Genomic DNA, 20521 nt, shown 5'->3' on the forward strand with positions numbered 1-20521 from the left:
GGGGAATGGCTGAACAAGTTGTAGTATGTGAATATAATGGAATACTATTGTGCTATAAGAAATAATGAGCAGGCTGACTTCAGAAAAACCTGGAAAGACTTATACGGTGTGATGCTGAGTGAAGTGAGCAAAACCAAGAGAACGTTGTACACAATAACAGCCACATTGTGTGGTGACTAATATTGATAAATTTAACCCTTCTCAGCAATACAAGGATCTAAGACATCTCCAGAGGCCTTGTGATGGAAAATGCTGTCCACATCCAAAGAAAGAACTATGGAAGTTACATCGCTATCATTTTTTTCTCTTCTGTTGAGTTTTGTTTCCTCTTTCTGATGGTTCCTCCTATTGGTTTTAATTTTTACTTACAGCTTCACTAATGTGAAAATATGTTTAATAGGAATGTGAATGTATAGCCTAAACCAGATTGTGTGCCATCTTGGGGAGGGTGGGGGGGGAGGAAGGGGGAGAAAAATTTTCAACTCAAAAGCGTATGGAAGTGATTGTTGATAAATCAAAATAAATTAATAAAAAATTTTAAAAATATTAAAAAAAGAAAACAAAAGAATGTGTGCCTCTTGAGGTCAGAGACAATGTTTTTTCCTTTCTTTGTACCTCCAGTGCTTAGCACAATGCCTGGCATATAGTAAGTGCTTAATAGTTGCTTGTTAACTGACTTTCTTCATCTTCTTATATTCCCCTAGGTGCCCACATTTTCTTCTTCTTCCTTTTCCTTCAATTCCTTCTTTTTCCACCCCTGCCTTGGTTTTTCTTGTGCCTTCCTTTGCTCTAGCCTAAAAGCACCTGTGCCACCTGGTGTACGGTAGAGAGAAGAGGTGAGTATAATTCCTCCTGTCTTGCATAGGTCTGTTGAAGAATGAATTGACCCTAGGAGATATGGAGAAAGGCATAGAGGTGGTAACAGTGTTGCCAATAGGCAGGTTAGTGGGGACTTTTTTTTTATTAATTTATTTTGGTTTATCAACAATCACTTCCATAAGCTTTTGAGTGTTAAATTTTTCTCCCCTTCCCTCCCCACCTCCCTCCCCAAGATGGAGCGCAATCTGATGTAGGCTATACATAAACATTCCTATTAAACATATTTTCACATTAGTCATATTGTAAGGAAGAATTAGAACGAATAGGAGGAACCACAAGAAAGAGAGAACAAAACAAAACAGAAGAAAAAAAAATAGCAAATAGTACGCTTCAATCTGCATTCAGACTCCATAGTTCTTTCTTTGGATGTGGATAGCATTTTCCATCATGAGACCTTTGGAGATGTCTTAGATCCTTGCATTGCTGAGAAGGGCTACGTCTATCAAAGTCGCACAACATGGCTATTACTGTGTACAGCGTTCTCCTGTTTCTGCTCACTTCACTCAGCATCAGTCCATACAAGTCTTTCTTGATTTTTCTGAAGTCTGCCTGCTCCATTACATTCATATACCACAACTTGCTCAGCCATTCCCCAATTGATGGGCATCCTCTCAATTTCCAATTCTTTGCCAGTATACAAAGAGCTGCTATAAATATTTCTGTACATATAGCTTCTTTTCCCATTTGTATGATCTCTTTGGGATACAGCCCTGAAGTGCTATTGCTAGGTGGTCAAAGAGTATGCACATTTTTATAGCCCTTTGGGCATAGTTTCAAATTGTTCTCCAAAATGGTTGGATCATTTCACAACTCCACCAACAATGCATTAGTATTCCAATTTTCCCACATCTTCTCCAACATTTATCATTTTCCTGTTTTGTCATGTTGGCCAATCTGATAGGTGTGATGTGGTATCTCAGAGTTGTTTTGATTTGCATTTCTCTAATCAATAGTTATTTAGAGCATTTTTTCATATGACTATAGATGGCTTTAATTTCTTCATCTGAAAACTACCTGTTCATATCCTTTGACCATTTATCAGTTGGGGAATGATTTGTATTCTTAGAAATTTGCCTTAATTATCCAAATATTTTAGAAATGAGGCCCTTATCAGAGAGACTGGTTGTAAAAATTCTTTCCCAATTTTCTACTTTCCTTCTAATCTTAGTTGCATTGGCTTTGTTTGTGCAAAAACTTTTCAATTTAATGTAATCAGAATTATCCATTTTGCTTTTCGTAATGTTTTCTATCTCCTGTTTGGTCATGAATTCTTCTGTTCTCCATAGATCTGATAGGTAAACTATTCCTTGTTCTCCCAGTTTGCTTATAGTATCAGCCTTTATATCTAAGTCCTGAACCCATTTTGACTTTATTTTGGTATATGGTGTGAGATTTGGGTCTATGCCTAGTTTCTGCCATACTCTTTTCCAGTTTTCCCAGCAGTTTTTTTCAAAGAGTGGGTTCTTATTCCGGAAGCTGGGGTCTTTGGGTTTATCAAATAGTAGATTACTATAGTCATTGACTACTGTGTCTTGCATACTTAACTTATTCCACTGATCTACCACTCTATTTCTTAGCCAGTACCAAATAGTTTTGATGATTGGTGCTTTATAATATAACTTAAGATCTGGAATGGCCGGACCACCTTCCTCTGCATTTCTTTTCATTAGTTCCCTTGATATTCTGGACCTTTTGTTATTCCAAATGAATCTTGTTATTATTTTTTCTAGCTCTATAAAAGAATTCCTTAATTAAACAGCAAATTAGAAATACTGAAAAGCAAAGGAGAAATTAAGAAAATTGAAATTAAGAAAACTATTGAACTAATAAATAAAACTAAGAGCTGGTTTTATGAAAAAACCAATAAAGTAGATAAACCTTTTGTTAATTTAATTTAAAAAAAGAAGAAAGAAGAAAACCAAGTTTCCAGTATCAAAAAATAAGAAGGGTGAATCCATCACCAAGGAAGAGGAAATTAAAACAATAATTAGGAACTATTTTGCCCAACTGTATGCCAATAAATTTGACAATCTTAGTGAAATGGATGAATATTTACAAAAATGTAAATTGCCCAGATTAACAGAAGAGGAAGTAAAATACTTCAATAACCCCATCTCAGAAAAAGAACTTCAATAAGCCATTAATGAACTCCCTAGGAAAAAATCTCCAGGGCCAGATAGATTTACAAGGAAATTCTATCAAACATTTAAAGAACAATCAATTCTAATACTATATAGACTATTTGGGAAAATAGGGGAAGAAGGAGTCTTACCAAATTCTTTTTACAATACAAATATGGTGGTGATACCTAAACCAGGAAGAATCAAAACAGAGAAAGAAAATTATAGACCAATTTCCCTAATGAATATAGATGCAAAAATTTTAAATAAAATATTAGCAAATAGATAACAGCAACTTATCACAAGAATAATACATTATGACCAGGTAGGATTTATACCAGAAATGCAGGACTGGTTCAATATTAGGAAAACTATCAGCATAATTGATCATATCAACACCAAAACTAACAGAAACCACATGATCATCTCAATAGACGCAGAAAAAGTTTTTGACAAAACATAACACCCACTTCTATTAAAAACACGGGAGAGCACAGGAATAAATGGAGTCTTCCTTAAAATAAAAAGTAGCATCTACCTAAAACCTTCAGCAAGCATCATATGTAATGGGGACAAGCTAGAAGCATTTCTAATAAGATCGGGGGTGAAACAAGGATGTCCATTTTCACCACTGTTGTTCAATATTGTACTGGAAACAGTAGCTTTAGCAATAAGAGAAGAAAAAGAAATTGAAGGTATTAGAATAGGCAAAGAAGAAACAAAGCTATCACTCTTTGCAGATGACATGATGATAAACTGAGAGAATCCTAGAGAATCAAGTAAAAATCTACTTGAAATAATAAACAACTTTAGCAAAGTTGCAGGCTATAAAATAAACCCACATAAATCACCGGCATTTCTATATATTACTAACAAAGCCCAACAGCAAGAAAAAGAGAAATTCCATTCAAAGTTACTATAGACATTATAAAATATTCAGGAGACTACCTACCAAAACAAACCCAGAAACTATACGAACACAATTACAAAACACTTTTCACACAAATAAAGTCAGATCTAAATAACTGGAAAAACATCAGTTGCTCATGGGTAGGCCGAGCTAATATAATAAAAATGACAATTCTACCTAAGCTAATTTACTTATTCAATGCTATACCAATCAAACTAGTGGAGACTTTCCATGGTGATATGGAAGTGGGTAGGGAGAGCAGTCCTCATTTAGGACCTAAAGGCAAAAGCATGGATGAAAATGGAAGCTATGCCTGAGGTTCAGAGGGCCTGATTTCATTGGCTGTATATCTTTCAGACTGTGTAAATGATGGACTTTGGTAAATCTAAGGACCATTCATAGAAAGTCACAGGGATCAGTCACTATCCTTAACCATAAGCAAACAAGACAGGCAGATAGATACAAATATGATGATATAGGTGATTGTTTACCTCAAAACAATATTCTGTCATTTTCTGTGGCTTTCTCTGGAAAGGTTTTGCCTAACCCATCCCATACTGATTTTCTTTTTTTTTTCTCAACCAGTCACAAAAGTAACCTAAAGTGAAATAGGAGAGTAACAAATTTCTGTTCTTCCAACAACCTAGAGTTTCTTCATTGCCCAGCAACCAGCATCCTCCTCCTCCAACTGTGAAAACAAATACTATCATTAGAAAGTCTTTGGCTCACGTTGTCATCCTTGCCATCAAAGCTTTATTAACTGTGTTCAGTCAGCTGTCTCTTTCCATGACTAAATACCTCTATTCTGAAGCCAAACAACAGCCGAAGTTTTAAGGCAATCTTGGGATTTGGAAATAAAACTTGGCTTGATGTGAAAACCCGCACAAGAGCTGCATCGTTCCAAGGACCTGGGCCAGCTCTTCAGACACTCTGCAAAACCAGGGTTAGTGGGCGGAGCAGAATGCTTTTGAGTCAGCCTGTTCCTCTGACTTCTGAGAATTCCTTTTAAAAGGAAACAGCCACACAGCTCGACCTCCTTGGCCTGTAATAACTCAATACTTCTAGGCTGCTTCTTTTCTGTAGCCCATGGGAAGATTTAAAAAGGGCAGATGGCATTACAGTTCCTCAGGCCTCTCTTTGTGTGCCTTGGTGGTGTTTTGATTTTTACTTCACCAGTCTCTCGGTATTTCAGGTCCTCCTCCAGTCTCAGTAATCTCACTGCTGAGGATCATAAAATGAGGTTGCCTAGAACAGCAACCAAACAGGAAGGAACTTGGGATAATGAAAGGCACATGGCAACAACCCTCAAAACAGATGCGTTTGGCTTGGCTCTGCCTAGCACCTGACCCAGCCTTTGAAATGATCCTTTAAATGACCCTTTAAATGCTCAGCAGAGTGTAATGCTTTGTTTTCCACATTACAGAAACTGTTTTGAAGAGTTTCAACTCTCAAATGTAGGACCTTCATGTTATTATTCTGAAAAGCTAGATTCAACTGAAAAACGGCTAGTGGTGGGGTTGTTGACACTATCTTGTGACACAGACAGTGACCAATGGCACCACATAGAACCAGGAAATGTGGTTGAAGTATCTGCCATGTTCACAACCCTGTCTTGGAAGACCTGTGAGGATGCTGTGGGAGTGACTTCAAGCAGGGAAAGGATTTTATTGGAGAGAGCAAAGAGCGCTGGACCTGTAATCAGAAGCTAGACATTTAAGGTCCAGCTCTGATATTTCCTAAGCTGTCTGCCCTTAGCCAGGAACAGTCTTTCTGAGCCTCAGTTTCCTCATATGTAAAATGTCAATACTGTTGTCTCCCTCCCAGAATTGTTGATATAGTAGACATAAAGCACATAAAGTGACCATATATCAATATATAAATACAGCTGATTTGTATTTGCATATAGACCAGAGGTATCGCTGTAGCATCTAGCTATTTGTGTCTTCTACACCCCTGTTCCTCCTATCAGAAAGGGACCTGGCTAAAAACAAAACAAAACATCTTTATATCATGACTAATGGGAAAATATGCTTAATATGAATGTATAAGTAGAGCCTATATCAGATTGCACACCGTCTTGGAAGGGGAGAGGAGTGGAAGGGGGAGAAAATTTAAAACTCAATATCTTACGGAAGTGAATGTTGAAAACTAAAAATAAATTAATTAATTATCAGGAAAAAACAAAACAAAATAAAAAACCAAACCTTACAGACCATCTTGTCTTAACCTCATGGGTCAGCTAGGGAAGGATTTTCCCTTCTACTTTCCTCTCTTCCCTCTCTCTTCCTTTCTTTCCCTCTGGCAACTAGAAGTAAGGGAGAGGGGAAGAGAGAAATGATTAGCCTCCAGAGGCAGATTCTCCCAAGGGAGCTATACATGGTGATTACAACCAAAAGAGAGGAAAGACAGGACCATGATCTGATGGGCAGCCAGAAAGAAAGCCCCAGGTTCTGTTCAATTCTGCCATTGAGAGTTTAACTGTGAAACATATATAGAATAAAGGATGCATTAAAATAGCCCTGGGTGATCCTTTTGACAACAAAGCCAGGATGTGGGGTCCTAGCTTATATATTCTGTGAAATATAAAGAAAATTTCCTCAGAGCTGCCCCCTCTCTCTCTATGGCATCCTCTGATGGCATTTGCAATCATACTCAGCAATACAATGGTGAACTGGCTCTTGGGTAAATGGAGGGAAGACACCTTCAGTTACTTACTTGTCTTCACAGCCAAGGAGTAAAAGTTTACTACCATAACACTGTTCTGGTTACTGGTACCTCACTGCCATGTAGTGGACATATGGCCTCCTGAAATAGTCTTTGTTGTCTTTCTGCCCATTTCTTAGTGCCCACAAACTTTGCATGACAGCAAGATCTGATACTCTCTTGTCCCAAACGCTGCACAGCTGAAATTGCTAACTCCCTCTTTTCAGCTATCTCATTGGTTACTGAAAGTTTTTGATAGGGGTTACACGTAGAGGGGTTACTCAAGTTGGTCTTTGAAGTAGATGTAGGATATTAGTAAGCAGAGAGGAACTGGGGAGTGCATACCATCAGGAATTTTAAAAGATGTATATTGAAGGGGGCAGCTAGGTGGTGCAGTAGATAGAGGTCCAGCCTTAGAGTCAGGAAGACCTGAGTTCAAATCCAACCTCAGGCAGTTGACACTTACTAGCTATGTGACCCTGGGCAAGTCACTTAACCCTGATTGCCTCACCAAAAAGCAAAACAAAACAAAACAAAAAATATATGCATATCGATACCTTTTGTTTTTATGTTTGTAGCCCTTCTTTGCTCTGCAAACAAAGAACCCACTATTTGGAAAGTAGAACTCCTAAGAAGTGCTGTGTGAAGGCATCTGGGATTGTTCCCATGGAGTTTTAAAAGAAAGGTATGGAAAAAGGAGTGACCCCAAGTCTTATCTCGTTACTCATTTTTCAACCTCTTTGCCATAGAACTCTCTAAGAACAATGCCAGATACCTTCAGCTTCTCCCTCTACACTCTTTTGCCTGGTGATCTCATCAGCTTCCATGGATTCTATTATCATCTTTGTACAGAGGATTGTGTCAGATTTATCTAGCCCTAGCTTCTCTCCTAACCTCTGAACTGGCATCGCCATTTCAAACCGGGATGTCATGTAGACGTCTTAAACTCAGCCTGTCCAAAACTGAACTCGTTATCTTCCCCCTAAAGTCCTCTCTTCCTAATCTCCCCGTTACTATAGAGGGTGCCACCATTCTCCCACTTACCCAGGCTCAAAGCCCAAGTGTCATCCTTGACTCCTTATTCTCTCACTCCCCACATATCCACTCTATTGCCAAGTCCTGCTGAGTCTACATTCATGGCTACATTCATAATCTCTTATAGATGCCCCCTTCTCTCCTATGGCACTGCCACCATCCTGGTTCAGACCCATATCACCTTCTGTCTGGACTATTGTAACAGCTTGATGGTTGGTCTCTTTTCTTCAAGTCTGTCTTCATTCCAGACCATCCTCCAATCAATCAGTCAGTAAACTTTTATTAGGCACCTACTATGTGCCAGGCACTGTGCTGAAGTGCTGGGGATACAAAAAAAGAAGAAAGACAGTCCCTAACCTCAAGGAACTTATAATTGGATGGGGGAGAAAACATGCAAACAATTATATAAAAAACAAGCTTTATATAGGCTAAATAGGAAATAATGAACAGATGGAAGGTACCACAATAAGAGGTGTTGGGAAAGGCTTTCCAGTGAAATAGAGGATTTTAGTTGGGACTTAAAAGGAGACAGGACATTCAGTAGTTGGAGCAGAGGAGGAAGAGTGTTCCAGGCATGGGGGACAGCCAGGAAAATGCCTAGAGCCAAGAGATGGAGCATTTTGTTCACAGAATAGGCCAGTGTCATAGGATTGAAGAGTATGTGTTGAGGAATAAGGTATGAGAAGAGTAGAAAGGTTTTAAAGGGCTTCAAATGTCAAACAGAGCATTTTGTATTTGAACTTGGAGGTAATAGGGAGCCACTGGAGTTTATTGAGTAGGGGAGTGATATGGTCAGATATGCACTTTAGGAAAAATCACTTTAGTAGCTGAATGTAGGATGGGCTGGAATGGGGCAAACTTGAAATTCTCAGACCTACCAGCAGGTGAAAATCAATGTGTGAAGAGATGAGGGCCTGCTTATGATGGAAAATGCTATCCACATCCAAAGAAAGAACTATGGAGTTTGAATGCTTTTTTTTTTCTTCTGTTGTGTTTTGTTTCCTCCTTCTGGTGGTTCCTCCTATTGGTTCTAATTCTTACTTACAACATCACTAATGTGAAAATATGTTTAATAGGAATGTATATGTATAGCCTGTATCAGATTATGCACTGTCTTGGGAAGGGAGGTGGAGAAAAATTTAAAACTCAAAAGGTTATGGAAGTGATTGTTGATAAATCAAAATAAATTAATAAAGTTAAAAAAAAGGAAATTTAAACCATGAGATCCCATCTGTCTCATCTCTTAACTCTGAATACTTTTCTCATGTAAGACTAGTCAAAATGTTTACTTACTCCTTATCCAGGAGTGTCTTGGAGCCAGATCACAATGGCTTGCTAGAGTTGCTTGTTAAATTTTCAGTGAGTATATTCACATAGAAAATTGGCAAACACTGCATATCAGGGCTTGGTTTATTATTTTATTGATTGCCTAGACATAATAAAGTGATGGCAAAAATGTTAAAAAAAAAAAAAAGAGATGAGGGCCTGCACCAGAGTGGTGGTAATGTTAGAAGAGAGAAAGGGCATATTGGAGAAATATTGCAAAGGTAAAATCAACAGGCCTTGGCAACAGCTTGAATATGGGGAGTGAGAGATAGTAAGAAATCCAGGATGGAGTCCTAGGTTGTGAGCCTGAGGAACTGAGGGAATGCTGTTGCCCTCTACAATAATAGGAAAGGTAGTAGTAGGGGAGAGTTTAAGGTACAAGACAATGAGTTCATTTTTGGACATGTTGAATTTTAGATGTCCACTGGATATCCAGTTCAGTATCTGAAAGGCAGTTGGAGATGTGAGATTGGAGGCCAAGAGAGAGTTTGGGGCAGGAAAGGTAAATATGAGAATCACTGAGAATCATAAGTATAAAGATGGTAATTAAATCCATGGGAGCTGATGAGATCACCAATTGAAGTAGAAGTAGAGGGAGAAGTGGACCCAGGACATCTATGGTTAGAGGGTGTGATGTAGAGGAGAATCTAGCAAAGGAGACAGAGAAGAAATGGTCAGGAGAGAGTGATGGCCCAAAAACCTAGAGAGAAGAGAGGATGGAGGAGGAGAGTGATGAAAAGTGTCAGAGGCTTCAGAGTTGTCAAGGAGACTGAGGATTGAGAAAAAACTTTTGGATTTGGCATCTGAGAGATCATTAGTAACTTTGGAGAGAGTATTTTCAGTGGAAAGAAAAGATAGGAAACCAGTCTATAAAAGGTTAAGAAGAGAGTAAAAGGAGAAAAAGTGGGGAGATTGGTTACAGATGGCCTTTTTCAAGAGTTTAGCAACAAAGGGCAGATCATATATATATATATATGTATATATATATATATATATATATATATATATATATATATATATATATATATGTATATATATATATATATATGACAATAATGAGCAAGGATGGAAGGATCAGGTGAGGGTTTTTTCAGGATAGGGAGACATGGGCATGTTTGTAGGCAGTAGGGAATGAGCCAGTGAACAGGGAGAGATTGAAGATAAGTGAGGAAGATAAGTTGTGGGAGACAGGATGGAATGAGGTTGGCCACCTCATCATGTGAAACAGGGGTGAAGGAGGAGAAGGTGGCAGAAGGTATCCAAGTGATAGGAGATGAAGAAGAGGGGAGGAGGAGGTCATGGTGAATGGATTCAGTTTTGTTTTGCTTTGTATTTTTTGTAAAATATGAAGTAAGGTTGGCATCTGAGAGGGTGGGGGGAGGAGACCTATGAGAGGTTTGAGGAGTTTGGAAGAGCTGATGCAGAGAGTGAAATGATAAGGAAGATGTATAAGGATTGCCCGGCAGCAGTGAGGGCCCGGTTGAGATTGTATAACATAAACTGGTAGTGGACCAAGTAGAATGGTTCCGTGATTTTCCCCATCTTTGTTCAACAGCATGTGTGTAGAAACAGAGGTGGCAAATAGTGGGAGTCATCCAAGAATGATGCTTGGGTGGGCAAAATCAGCAATGTATTAAAGGGGCTAGGGATTCAAGAGAGGAGGGTGTAGAGCTGAATTGGTTCACCAAGGGGTCAGGATGGGGAGAAGAGGAAAGAGTTGGTAGTACATGGGGATAGCTTGGGAGAGAATGTGTGTATGTGTGCAAAAAGTGGTAATTTTGTTTCTTCTTTGCTTACACTTATTCCTTCAATCTCTTTTTCTAGTCTTTCTAGTCTTAATTGGTAGCACTATATCAAATAGTAGTGGTGACAGCAGACATCTTTGATTTATCCCTGATGTTATTGGAAAGATTTATCCAGTTTATCCTTATTACACATAATACTGCTTCTTGGATACTCTCTGTCTCTCTCTCACACACACACACACACACACACACACCGACACACGATATATTAAGTATAATAATATATACTATTATGTATATTATATTTGTATATATTCAGAGAGGTTGCCCAAGGTCCTATATATACTACATGTACATGTATGCTATATATATGTGTGTGTGTGCGTGTATGTGTATGTGTTTGTATAGTATGTATGTTATATATATACCACATATTGCATGATATATGATATATACTACATACTACATATGCTATTTACTACATATAGTGTATGTATGTGTATGTATATATATATACACATACACTATTCACTATGAGGAAAGGGCTAGTTATTTATATATTTCTAGGTGGTTGGTTTTTTTTTTAACAGATGGGTCTAGTATTTTTTCTGTGTTTATGCTATAGCCATTGTTAATAAACAGATTCTCCCACAATAGCTGATAGTGTAAAAATATTTCAGGGCTAGTATTTAACATCGTGGGAAATAGCATGGTACAGTGGAAGATATGCTGGGTTTGGAGTCATGGGATTTTGGTTTGAATCCTGGCTCCTCCACTCACCACCTGTGGGACCTTGGGCAGCCTCTCTGGACCTCAGTTCTTCATCAGTGAGGGAACTGGACTTGATGACCTCTAAGATTCCTTCAAGTTCTAGATTTCTGAATTTGTGATCCTACGCTCTGGCTGTTGCCAGAGAAGAAAGGTGAAACTGTCTAGGAATATTCTTAAGGACAGATGTTGGATACCAACATTGTAGCTTGATAAGAATTGTTGTTTGTCCTTCATTCTCAAAGAGGACCATAACATCAGGGAGGTGATACCGTGACATGCAAGTGAGTTGGATTTGAGTGAGGGAGGGCTCTGCATAGTCACAAGCCTCACTTTCTCCTCCAGAGCATTCTGGGTCCAGTGGCCAGACATGGATCAGGACGACTGGAGATGGCCCAGGATGCAGTGGGGGACCTTGGCCTTTTCAAGCTGAGGTCTTTTAGAGGTCTCAGTTTGACTGAGGCAATGCCCATTCAGTGATTAAGGCTAGGTTAAAAAAAAAATGAGGCAAAGAATGGCCTCTTTAAGCTGGTTCAGAAAAAAAAAATTAAATTGGGAGGGGAAGACCCTCGGGGTCTTAAAAAAATGATATAAAAATCTAGCTAGTAGAAAACACCACATCACCTGATTAAAGACAACAAAGAAGAAATAGTGCAATGCAATCTGGAAAACAAAAATATATTGGATATTCAACTCAATAAACATTTATTAAATGCATACTATGTGCCAGGCATTTGTGCTATGCTCTGGGGATACAAATAAGAGAAAGACAGCCCCTACACTCAAGGAGCTTACGACCTAGTGGGAGAAAACAAGCACATAAAAAGAAGCCGGAAGTTAGGGCAGGAAGGGAAGAACACCAGGGATTGGCTTGGAGTAAGCTATCCTGTTCGCTGGAATTTAGACCAGGAAGAGCTGCAGATTGATTGATTGATTGATTTAGATTTATCAATAATCGCTTCCATAAGCTTTTGAGTTTTTAGTTTTTCTCCCCCTCCCTCCTCACCTCCCTTCCCAAGAAGGCATGCAATCTAATATAGGCTATACATATACATTCCTATTAAACATGTTTTCACATTAGTGAATTAGAACCAATAGGAGGAACCACCAGAAAAAGGAAACAAAACACAACAGAAGAAAAAAAAAAGAGCAAATAGTATGCTTCAATCTGCATTTAAACTCCATAGTTCTTTCTTTGGATGTGGATAGCATTTTCCATCATGAGACTTTTGGAGATGTCTTAGATCCTTGCATTGCTGAGAAGGGCTAAGTCTATCAAAGTTGCACAATATGGCTATTACTGTATACAACGTTCTCCTGGTTCTACTCACTTCACTTAGCATCAGTCCATACAAGTCTTTCCAGGTTTTTCTGAAGTCTGCCGGCTCATCATTTCTTATAGCACAATGGTGTTCCATTATATTCATATACCACAACTTGTTAGATTCTGTACCTCCTTTTCCATTTGGCCCATTTTGTTTTTTAAGGAGTTCTTATCTTCAGTGAGTTTTTGTGTCTCCTTTTTCATTTGGCCAATTCTGCTTTTTAAGGAGTTGTTTTCTGCAGTGTACTCTTTTTTTATTTGACCAGTTGTATTTTTTAAGGACTTGTTTTCTGCAGTTGATTTTTGTCCTTCTTTTTCCAGGCTATTGACTCTCTCTTGCATACCTTTCATTTCTTTTCCCATTTTTATTTCTGCTTCTCTCATTTGACTTTTAAAATCCTTCTTGAGCTCTTCTAAGAAGGCTTTTTGGGCTTCAGACCAGTTCTATTCCCTTTTGAGGTTCCAGATGTGAGTTTGTTGACAATGTTGTCCTCTTCAGAATTTCTGCCTTGATCTTCACTGTTCCCATAATAAGAATCTATAGTATATTTCTCTTTGCTGATGGTTTTTGCTTATTTCCTGGCCTTTAAAGAGATTGAGCTCTCCTTCTAGGGCGCAGGGGGCACTGACCCAAGCTTCATGTGCTGGGAGCCCATGACCTGGTCACTGGCTTTGTGTGCTGGGGCTTCTGATGCTGGCAGTTGGAGGCTGTAGGGTTCTGGCAGCTTACTTGGTATTGGGCTGGAATCAGCAACACTGGAACACTAAGGGTAGGATTGGGTAGTCTGGCACCTGGAGTTTGCCTGCTCACTGGGCCCTTTCCTTCCTTTTGCTTTCTTCAGCTCCTTTCAGATGGATGTTGCAGGATGTTTCTCCACCTAGGGCCCCTTGGAGCGCTTCCTAGAGTTTTGCTGAGGCACTGGGAGACTTGGTTGCCTTAGAATGCCAAAGCATATGGTGGTTTTTTGAGCTGGTTTCCACTGGTTCCCTTGCCCTTACTGAGACACTCAGGGGTCCTGGTGCTGGTGTTTGCCTGCTCTGCCACCTGGGGTTCAGAATCTCCCTCTGGGATGCTGAGGTGGGGCTTTCCTTCTAGCTTGCTGGGACACCTCCCATTGTGTGCTGCTCCCCTTGCCCCAGGGCAGAAGCGGCCTTTCCCATTAATCCCTCAAGCTACCTGGGCTATTTGACTGCTGTACCCATTCTTTCTTCTGGTTCAGCTATTCCAGGGTTTTTCCTGGGGTGATGTTTTCTGGGCTTTCAGAGGTTAATAAGGGATGGTAAGAGCAACTTATTTCTTACTCTGCCATCTTGGCTCCTGGAAGCTGAACTGAGAGCTGCAGATTTAAAGTGGAATGAATTGTAGTCTGGATTCTGCCCTCTACTCAGGAAAGCTTTGGGAGGGGTTTAGCACATTCCAGCCCTTCACTCAGAGTGGGCAGGAGGCTGAGGGGGATGGGAAGGCATAGCCAAGGCTAAGTAACACCTGGTGATGAGATTAGAAGTGATCAGCAACAATATAAAATGACAGTGGAAAGATAAAGGTGGTGCCAGAAGTCAAAATAGTTCAAATAACAAAATAATTCATCAATTTAAAAAAATTGGTATGGAGACCTGACAAACGAATTAGAGTAGAGAGAGAACTCTCAAAGAAAGAAGATGAAGAAGATTTCTGGTTGTCTATATCACTAGTCATTCAACCATTATCATTAAAAAAAATTCGGGGCATGCACCCTCTCTCTGTTAGGGCAGCTAGTTGGATAGAGTGCCAGGCCTGGAGTCAGAAAGATTCATCTTCCTGAGTTCAAATCTGGCCTCATACACTTATTTACTGGCTATGTGTGACCCTGGGCAAGTCACTTAACCCTATTTGCCTCAGTTCTTCATCTGTAAAATAAGCCGGAGAAAGAAATGAAAAACCACTCCAGTGTCTTTACCAAGAAAATCCCAAATGGGGCCACAAAGAGTCAGATATGACTGAAAACAACCGAACAACAAGACAACCTCTGTATATATGTGTTTATTTATAAATTGTATTCATGCACATAATTCTGAGTTTAGTTTACTTCATTATTTGGTTTTAATGGTCTAAGCTAAAAAAGGCACCTCACAAAGATTACTCCAAGTGGAAAAATTATGTTGTTGGAAAAATTACTTTTCATCTTCCCCAATGTCAAAAAAATATTCTTGAATGGTTACATTTTTAACAAATTGGCTTAAAACTCATGGAAATTCTTCATTCAAAATATTTCTAAACAAGTTAGGAGATTATGTTTCCAAGCTTTTAAAATATATGGATATGAGAGTTTTTACAGGTGACACACATAGTTTTTGGCAATAAAATCATGTACTATTTCATGAGATCATAAAGGTAGGACTGGAAAAGACCTCAACCCCTCACTTCACAGCTGTTAAACATTTCTAAACAATTATTTTCAAAATTCTCCATAGCACAAAGTTGTTTTTTTCCCCAAGAAGCAGTTTCTCACTTGTTATTAAAACACTAGTTGTATCTGATACCCAAGATATCTCAAGAACTCAGCCAGATAATACCAAAAGCCATTCTCCAAATAATAAATGGTCAAAAGATATTAACAAACTTCCCAATAAGTAAGGTATTAACTTATTATTAATTATCAATAAGTAAGCTATTAACAATCATATTAAAATTGCTTAAAATCACTAATGAGAGGAGAAATGTGAAGCAAATCAACTCTGAGGTTTCACCCCACACCTAGAAAACTGACAAAAGATGATAAAGATATATTTTTTAAAATAGTGTAAGGGGTGTTCCTTAAAAAAATAATCTTAGAAAAGGGGCCAATAGTGATATATGAAGGTAATTGTAAAAATATGGCTACTTCGGGTGATTCCTTTAGGACAGAGGTGGGGAACCTGTGGCCTTGAAGTTCTCTAGTGCTGCCCTTTGATTAAATCCAAACTTCAATGAACAAAGCCCCTTAATAAAAGGATTTGATTTGTAAAAGTTGGACTTAGTCAAAAGGCCACACTTGAGGAACTACAAGGTCCCCCCCCCCACTTTAGGATGTGCAAACAGGTCTCCTGAGTGAATTAGAAAAGAAATGCTGCCACAAAGCAAACAGTCATAACCCACCCTCTCCTTCCCTCCTGATGACTTTTCAAAGTCAGTTGAGTCAGTCCAGGAGGAAATTAGGTTCAAAAAGAAATCCAGCTCCTGATGAGATATACAGATGCAATGGATGCAGAAAGCTAAGGAAGGGGAAACCATAAGCAGCCACATGGACCTGGGAGGATCGAAGTGTAGGCACAACAAAGTCACCAGAAAGAAAGGGATCAGAACCTAGGAACAAAGCTGTTCGGACTTATCAGGCATGAGGATTGGCAGGACAAATGTAGCATTGCTGGAAGCTGGGTCTCCTCTCCCTGCCATCTTCCCCCAGGAATGGATCTTAAACTAGTAATCCTGTACCTTCATTCCCTTTTGGGTTCCCTCATGGAAGCTTTAAATCTTTCCCTCTGAGCATAGTGCAAGTGTGTTTACCTTTCTTTATTTTAAACATTTACTTTATACAGTGTTTGCTAGTCTGAGTGCACTTAGAGGAAATCCAGCTGAAAGGAGACAGTGGAGTGGGGACCATATTCAAAGAAGAGAAAGAGATAGATTTAACTGGGGAGTTCAAAGCTAAAAAAGATAGAGAAAATTACAGATCCTTTGACACAACTTCTATTGATCTGTCAAAGAAAATATTTCCCAACTAAAAATCCTCTCTCTCCTTCAGGGTCAGAATGAATACATCGCAAATCTCAAGGACCAGCTGCAAGAGTTGAAGGCAAAGACTAATATGGAGAGCCGATATGTGAAGAAAAACACTGACCTGCAGATTGCTCAGACCCAGAAAAAATGCAACAAAAATGAAGAGGTCTTGCTGGAAGAAATTGATGTAAGTTGTGTGTCTGAGTGAGCCAATGCAAGCTAAGCAGCCACTCCCTCATTGACCCAGCCTACAAAGCAACTGGAGGGTTAATGTGCTGCTGGACACTGCTCCATCCTCCAGCACCTCACATACCAGAGGACAGAAGCAAGCTTTGGGTTGTAAACTTGAGAGCAGAGATGCTGGTGGCCTAGAGCCGGAATATATTGCTCTTCTCTAGTGACACTGGAAGTTGGTTTATTTATGTTTAATCACTTTATCCTTATTTTGCAAAACCATGCCTTTGACTCCTTATAAGGGAAGGGTATACTTATAAAGTAGGGTACTCTGTGACCACATGTTTGTAGCAGTTAGGTGGTACAGCGGATAGAGCACTGGCCCTGAAGTCAGGAAGACCTGAGTTCAAATTTGGCCTTAGACACTTACCAGCTGTGTGACCCTGGGCAAGTCACTGAACCTCTTTTGCCTAAAAGAAAAAAAAACACCCACAACAGGAGTTCTTATAACTTTGTGAACGCTGCCAAGTTCATAGGGCTCTGCTTCCTTCTGCATTTGCAATGACAGGAACTCAAGATGTAAGCCTGGTAGTGGTTATTTGTCCTTCATTTTGAAGAGGACCAATGACATCATGGGTGATGTCTTGACTTGCTCTTGGATTGGATTTAAGTGAGGCAGCATTGCACAAAGTCATCAGCTTTACTCTCTTTTCCCAGTCATCAAAGTCCAGTCATAAGCCATGGACAGAAATAACCAAAGGGAAGGACCACAGAGTTGAAGGGAGAACAGTGATTAGCTGGGATTAGATTAATTTCATTTGGAAATCTGTAGCATAAGAATATGAACCCTCCAAAGAGTGTGACATCTAGTTGTAGGCATCCTACCTTAGGTACTCCTGATTACCTGGTGTTTGACTTTCCAAAATGATGGGTGTATCCCTTTTCTCTGGACTTTAACATTGACTTCTGTAGCTTGCAGACTGTTATCCAAGCTTTAATCCCCTCTCTGCTTGATCTAGGCTGGCATGGTATCCTCACAAATTGGTATAGCTTTCCTACTTTTCCCATTTTTTTCTTTCCATGTCAAGAAAGCTACTGTCCTTTTTTTTTTTCCTTAAGAGCCATTCCAGCCCCTATCGATGAGTCCTTTGGGATTACGTGACTCAAAGATGAGAAGCTTATGTATATCACCACTTCATACTTATCCCCCTTTTCCCAACTAAAGCTTGTAATTTGCCAGTGAAAACCCCAGACATCTCCTTGTCTATTTTACTCACAGAAACTGAGACTTAAAATTGAGGAAGAGGTTCGGGTCCACCTAGAAATTGAAAGCTTCCTCAAGAAAGAACAACAGGTGGGTAGCTCAAATGATTTAAATTATCCCTTAAGAGTATTAATTACAAACCAGGCAAGGCCTTTTAATGTTTTCTGAAACTAGAAGTTCATGTGATCAAACCAGGAGGAGCACTTCAAGAGTCTTCATTTGGATAATTATAGAGCAAATAACTGGGTTTATTGACATATAGCTTAATCCCATCTACCTGTGGGAAAGACCCCTTTCCCGGACAAGGTCTAGAAATTGAAGAGTAACAGGAAACTAAGGAGATTTTTGAGGATGTTTCTCAGAAGAGAATCACAGAATCTCAGAGTTATCAGAAACCTCAGTCCAATTGATACGTGCACCAGAAAAACCTCTAAAAATGGCTTGAGGGCCTCTGGTGAGGGAGAGCCCAGTACCTCCCAAGGCAGCTCATTCCACATTGGGGTGCTTCTAATTATTAGGAAGTCTTCCCTTAAGCAAGTCACTGAATGTCTGTGGGCCTTAATTTCCTTAATCAAAATTAAGGAGTTAGACTAGATTATTTTGAAGAAAGTCCCTTCCATCTCTAAATATGTGATCCTGTTATTCTTATAGTAATCTCCAGTCTGCCTCTCTGTGATCCCACTGATTGCTTTTGGTTCTGACTTCTGGGGCCAAGAAGAAGTGTTACCCCTCTTCCAATAAGTTATAACCCTACCCATACATGAATATAGCTATCATTTCTACTCTCTTCCCCAAATAAGTCTTTTCTTTTCAAAAGTATACCCAGTTTTATCAACTGATTCTCATATAGCTTAATCTTAAAGTCCCTTTCCTCTGGATTTTTTCCAGCTGGGGCAATGGATAGATACTGGGTCTGGAGTCAGGAAGACTCATCTTCCAGTGTTCAAATCTGGCCTCAGACACTTCCTAGATGTGTGACAGGTCACTTAACTCTGTTTGCCTCAGTTTCTTCATCTGCAAAATGAGCTGGAGAAGGAAATGCAAACCACTTCAGTATCTCTGCCAAGAAAACCCAAATGGGGTCACAAAGAGTCAGATACAACTCACCAACAACAGCAAAGGTCCTTCCAGGTTGCTTAATCTAACGTCCTCATTTTACAGATGAGAAAACTAAAGTCTAGATAAATGAAACAACTTGCCCAACAAGATCACCCAGGTAGGAATAGGGCCAAGATTCAGCTCCATAGTCTATAATCCCAAACCTTTTAAACCCCCAGAATTTTTTTCCCCAAATGAATTCCTATCCAGCCATGCCTCCCCCGTTTTACACTTATAAAGTCAGCTTTCTGAACCCATCTGTGAGCCATTTAGATTTGGCAAAACATTCTATACCCTGTCAAGATTTTTTCTGTATCTAATGTGTTACTGATTGTTCCTAGCTTTGTGTCATCTGAAAATTTGATAAATATATCAACTAAGTTTTTATTCAGCTCACTGAAGAAAATGGCCAATAGTAGAGAGCCAAGCCCAAGCATAGAGCCCCGGAGCACACCGTCCATTAGTGAAAGGCCTCCTTTCAAGCCGACATTGAGCGGTTAATGACTGCTCTTTGGTTCTGTCCATGCAGACAGTTTTGAATACATCTAACTGTATTTTCTTTTTCTCATGTTTCAAAATTTCAAAATTATGTTTCTTTGTAGAACCTATTGTCTTGTGGATTGCATAGTGAAATAGTCTCTTTATATTTGTTTCAGTTAACAAGCACTTGTTTTCACTCTCTCCCACATCCTACGCTCCACTGGAAAAGAAAAAACAAAAACAAAATCCAAATCCCTCGTAACAAATATGCATGGTCAAGCAAAACAAATCCCCAAATAACTGGACTCTTGTCTGTCTACTTCTCTTTATCTTTTCTGCAAGAATAGCACAAGAGACTTTGTCAGATCTTTTCCAGCAATCTAGGGGTAATCTATATCCATAGTATTTTCCTGGTCTACCAATTTAGTAACCTTGTCAAAGAAAGGAAATCAAGTCAATCTGTCATGACCTGTGTTTGATTAAGCCATGTTGGCTCTTTGTAACCACCATTTCCTTTTCCTTTAATAATACAGTCTAATATTTTGCCAGGAATTAAGTCAAGTTCACTCGTCTGTCACTTGGAGCCTTAGCCTCTTCCCTTTTTTTGGAAAACTGGGACACTTCTCTTCCTCCAATCCTGTGGTGCCTTTCCTATTCTCTGTGATCCTTCAGAGGTTAGTGACAGTGCAATAATACATCTGCCAGTTTTTTTTAGTAACTTTGATGTAGTCCTGCTGGGCCCATTAACTGCAATGAATCAAAGAAGGCTAAGGGCTCCATTATTATCTTCTTATGTAAATCTTAGGCTTCAACTCAGAATTAGTCACCTTTCTTCTTGCTTTCTCAGCGCAAAGCTTGTTATCCTTAGCAGAGAGAGCAGAAATGAAACAAGAGTTGATTAGCAATCCCTTGTCTGTTATTTGTTATCCCATCTGCCCTAAGGAGTGGTTTTATCTCTT

General features: G+C 39.3%; 1 protein-coding gene and 1 long non-coding RNA gene across 4 annotated transcripts in view; one reads left to right on the forward strand and one right to left on the reverse strand.

The window, feature by feature from the left end:
- DRC9 (dynein regulatory complex subunit 9) overlaps window positions 1-20521 on the forward strand; it is a 76102-nt gene that overhangs the window by 48350 nt on the left and 7231 nt on the right. For 2 of the 3 annotated variants that reach the window (XM_020986017.2, XM_020986020.2), the window contains 2 exons: window positions 16572-16733; window positions 18000-18074. In XM_020986017.2, coding sequence (XP_020841676.1) covers window positions 16572-16733; window positions 18000-18074 — 237 coding nt within the window. The remainder of the gene's footprint in view (window positions 1-16571; window positions 16734-17999; window positions 18075-20521) is intronic. The other variant, XM_020986019.2, reaches the window with a different exon arrangement.
- LOC144454322 (uncharacterized) lies at window positions 3152-5156 on the reverse strand. Its single transcript, XR_013482704.1, has 3 exons — window positions 4708-5156; window positions 4401-4597; window positions 3152-3187 (listed from the first exon to the last, which is right to left on the reverse strand). It is a non-coding gene; the product is annotated as an uncharacterized LOC144454322 (long non-coding RNA).

This window comes from Phascolarctos cinereus, unplaced genomic scaffold (assembly GCF_003287225.1).
Source record: "Phascolarctos cinereus isolate Bilbo 61053 unplaced genomic scaffold, phaCin_HiC Scaffold_726;HRSCAF=1367, whole genome shotgun sequence".
Taxonomy (NCBI): domain Eukaryota; kingdom Metazoa; phylum Chordata; class Mammalia; order Diprotodontia; family Phascolarctidae; genus Phascolarctos; species Phascolarctos cinereus.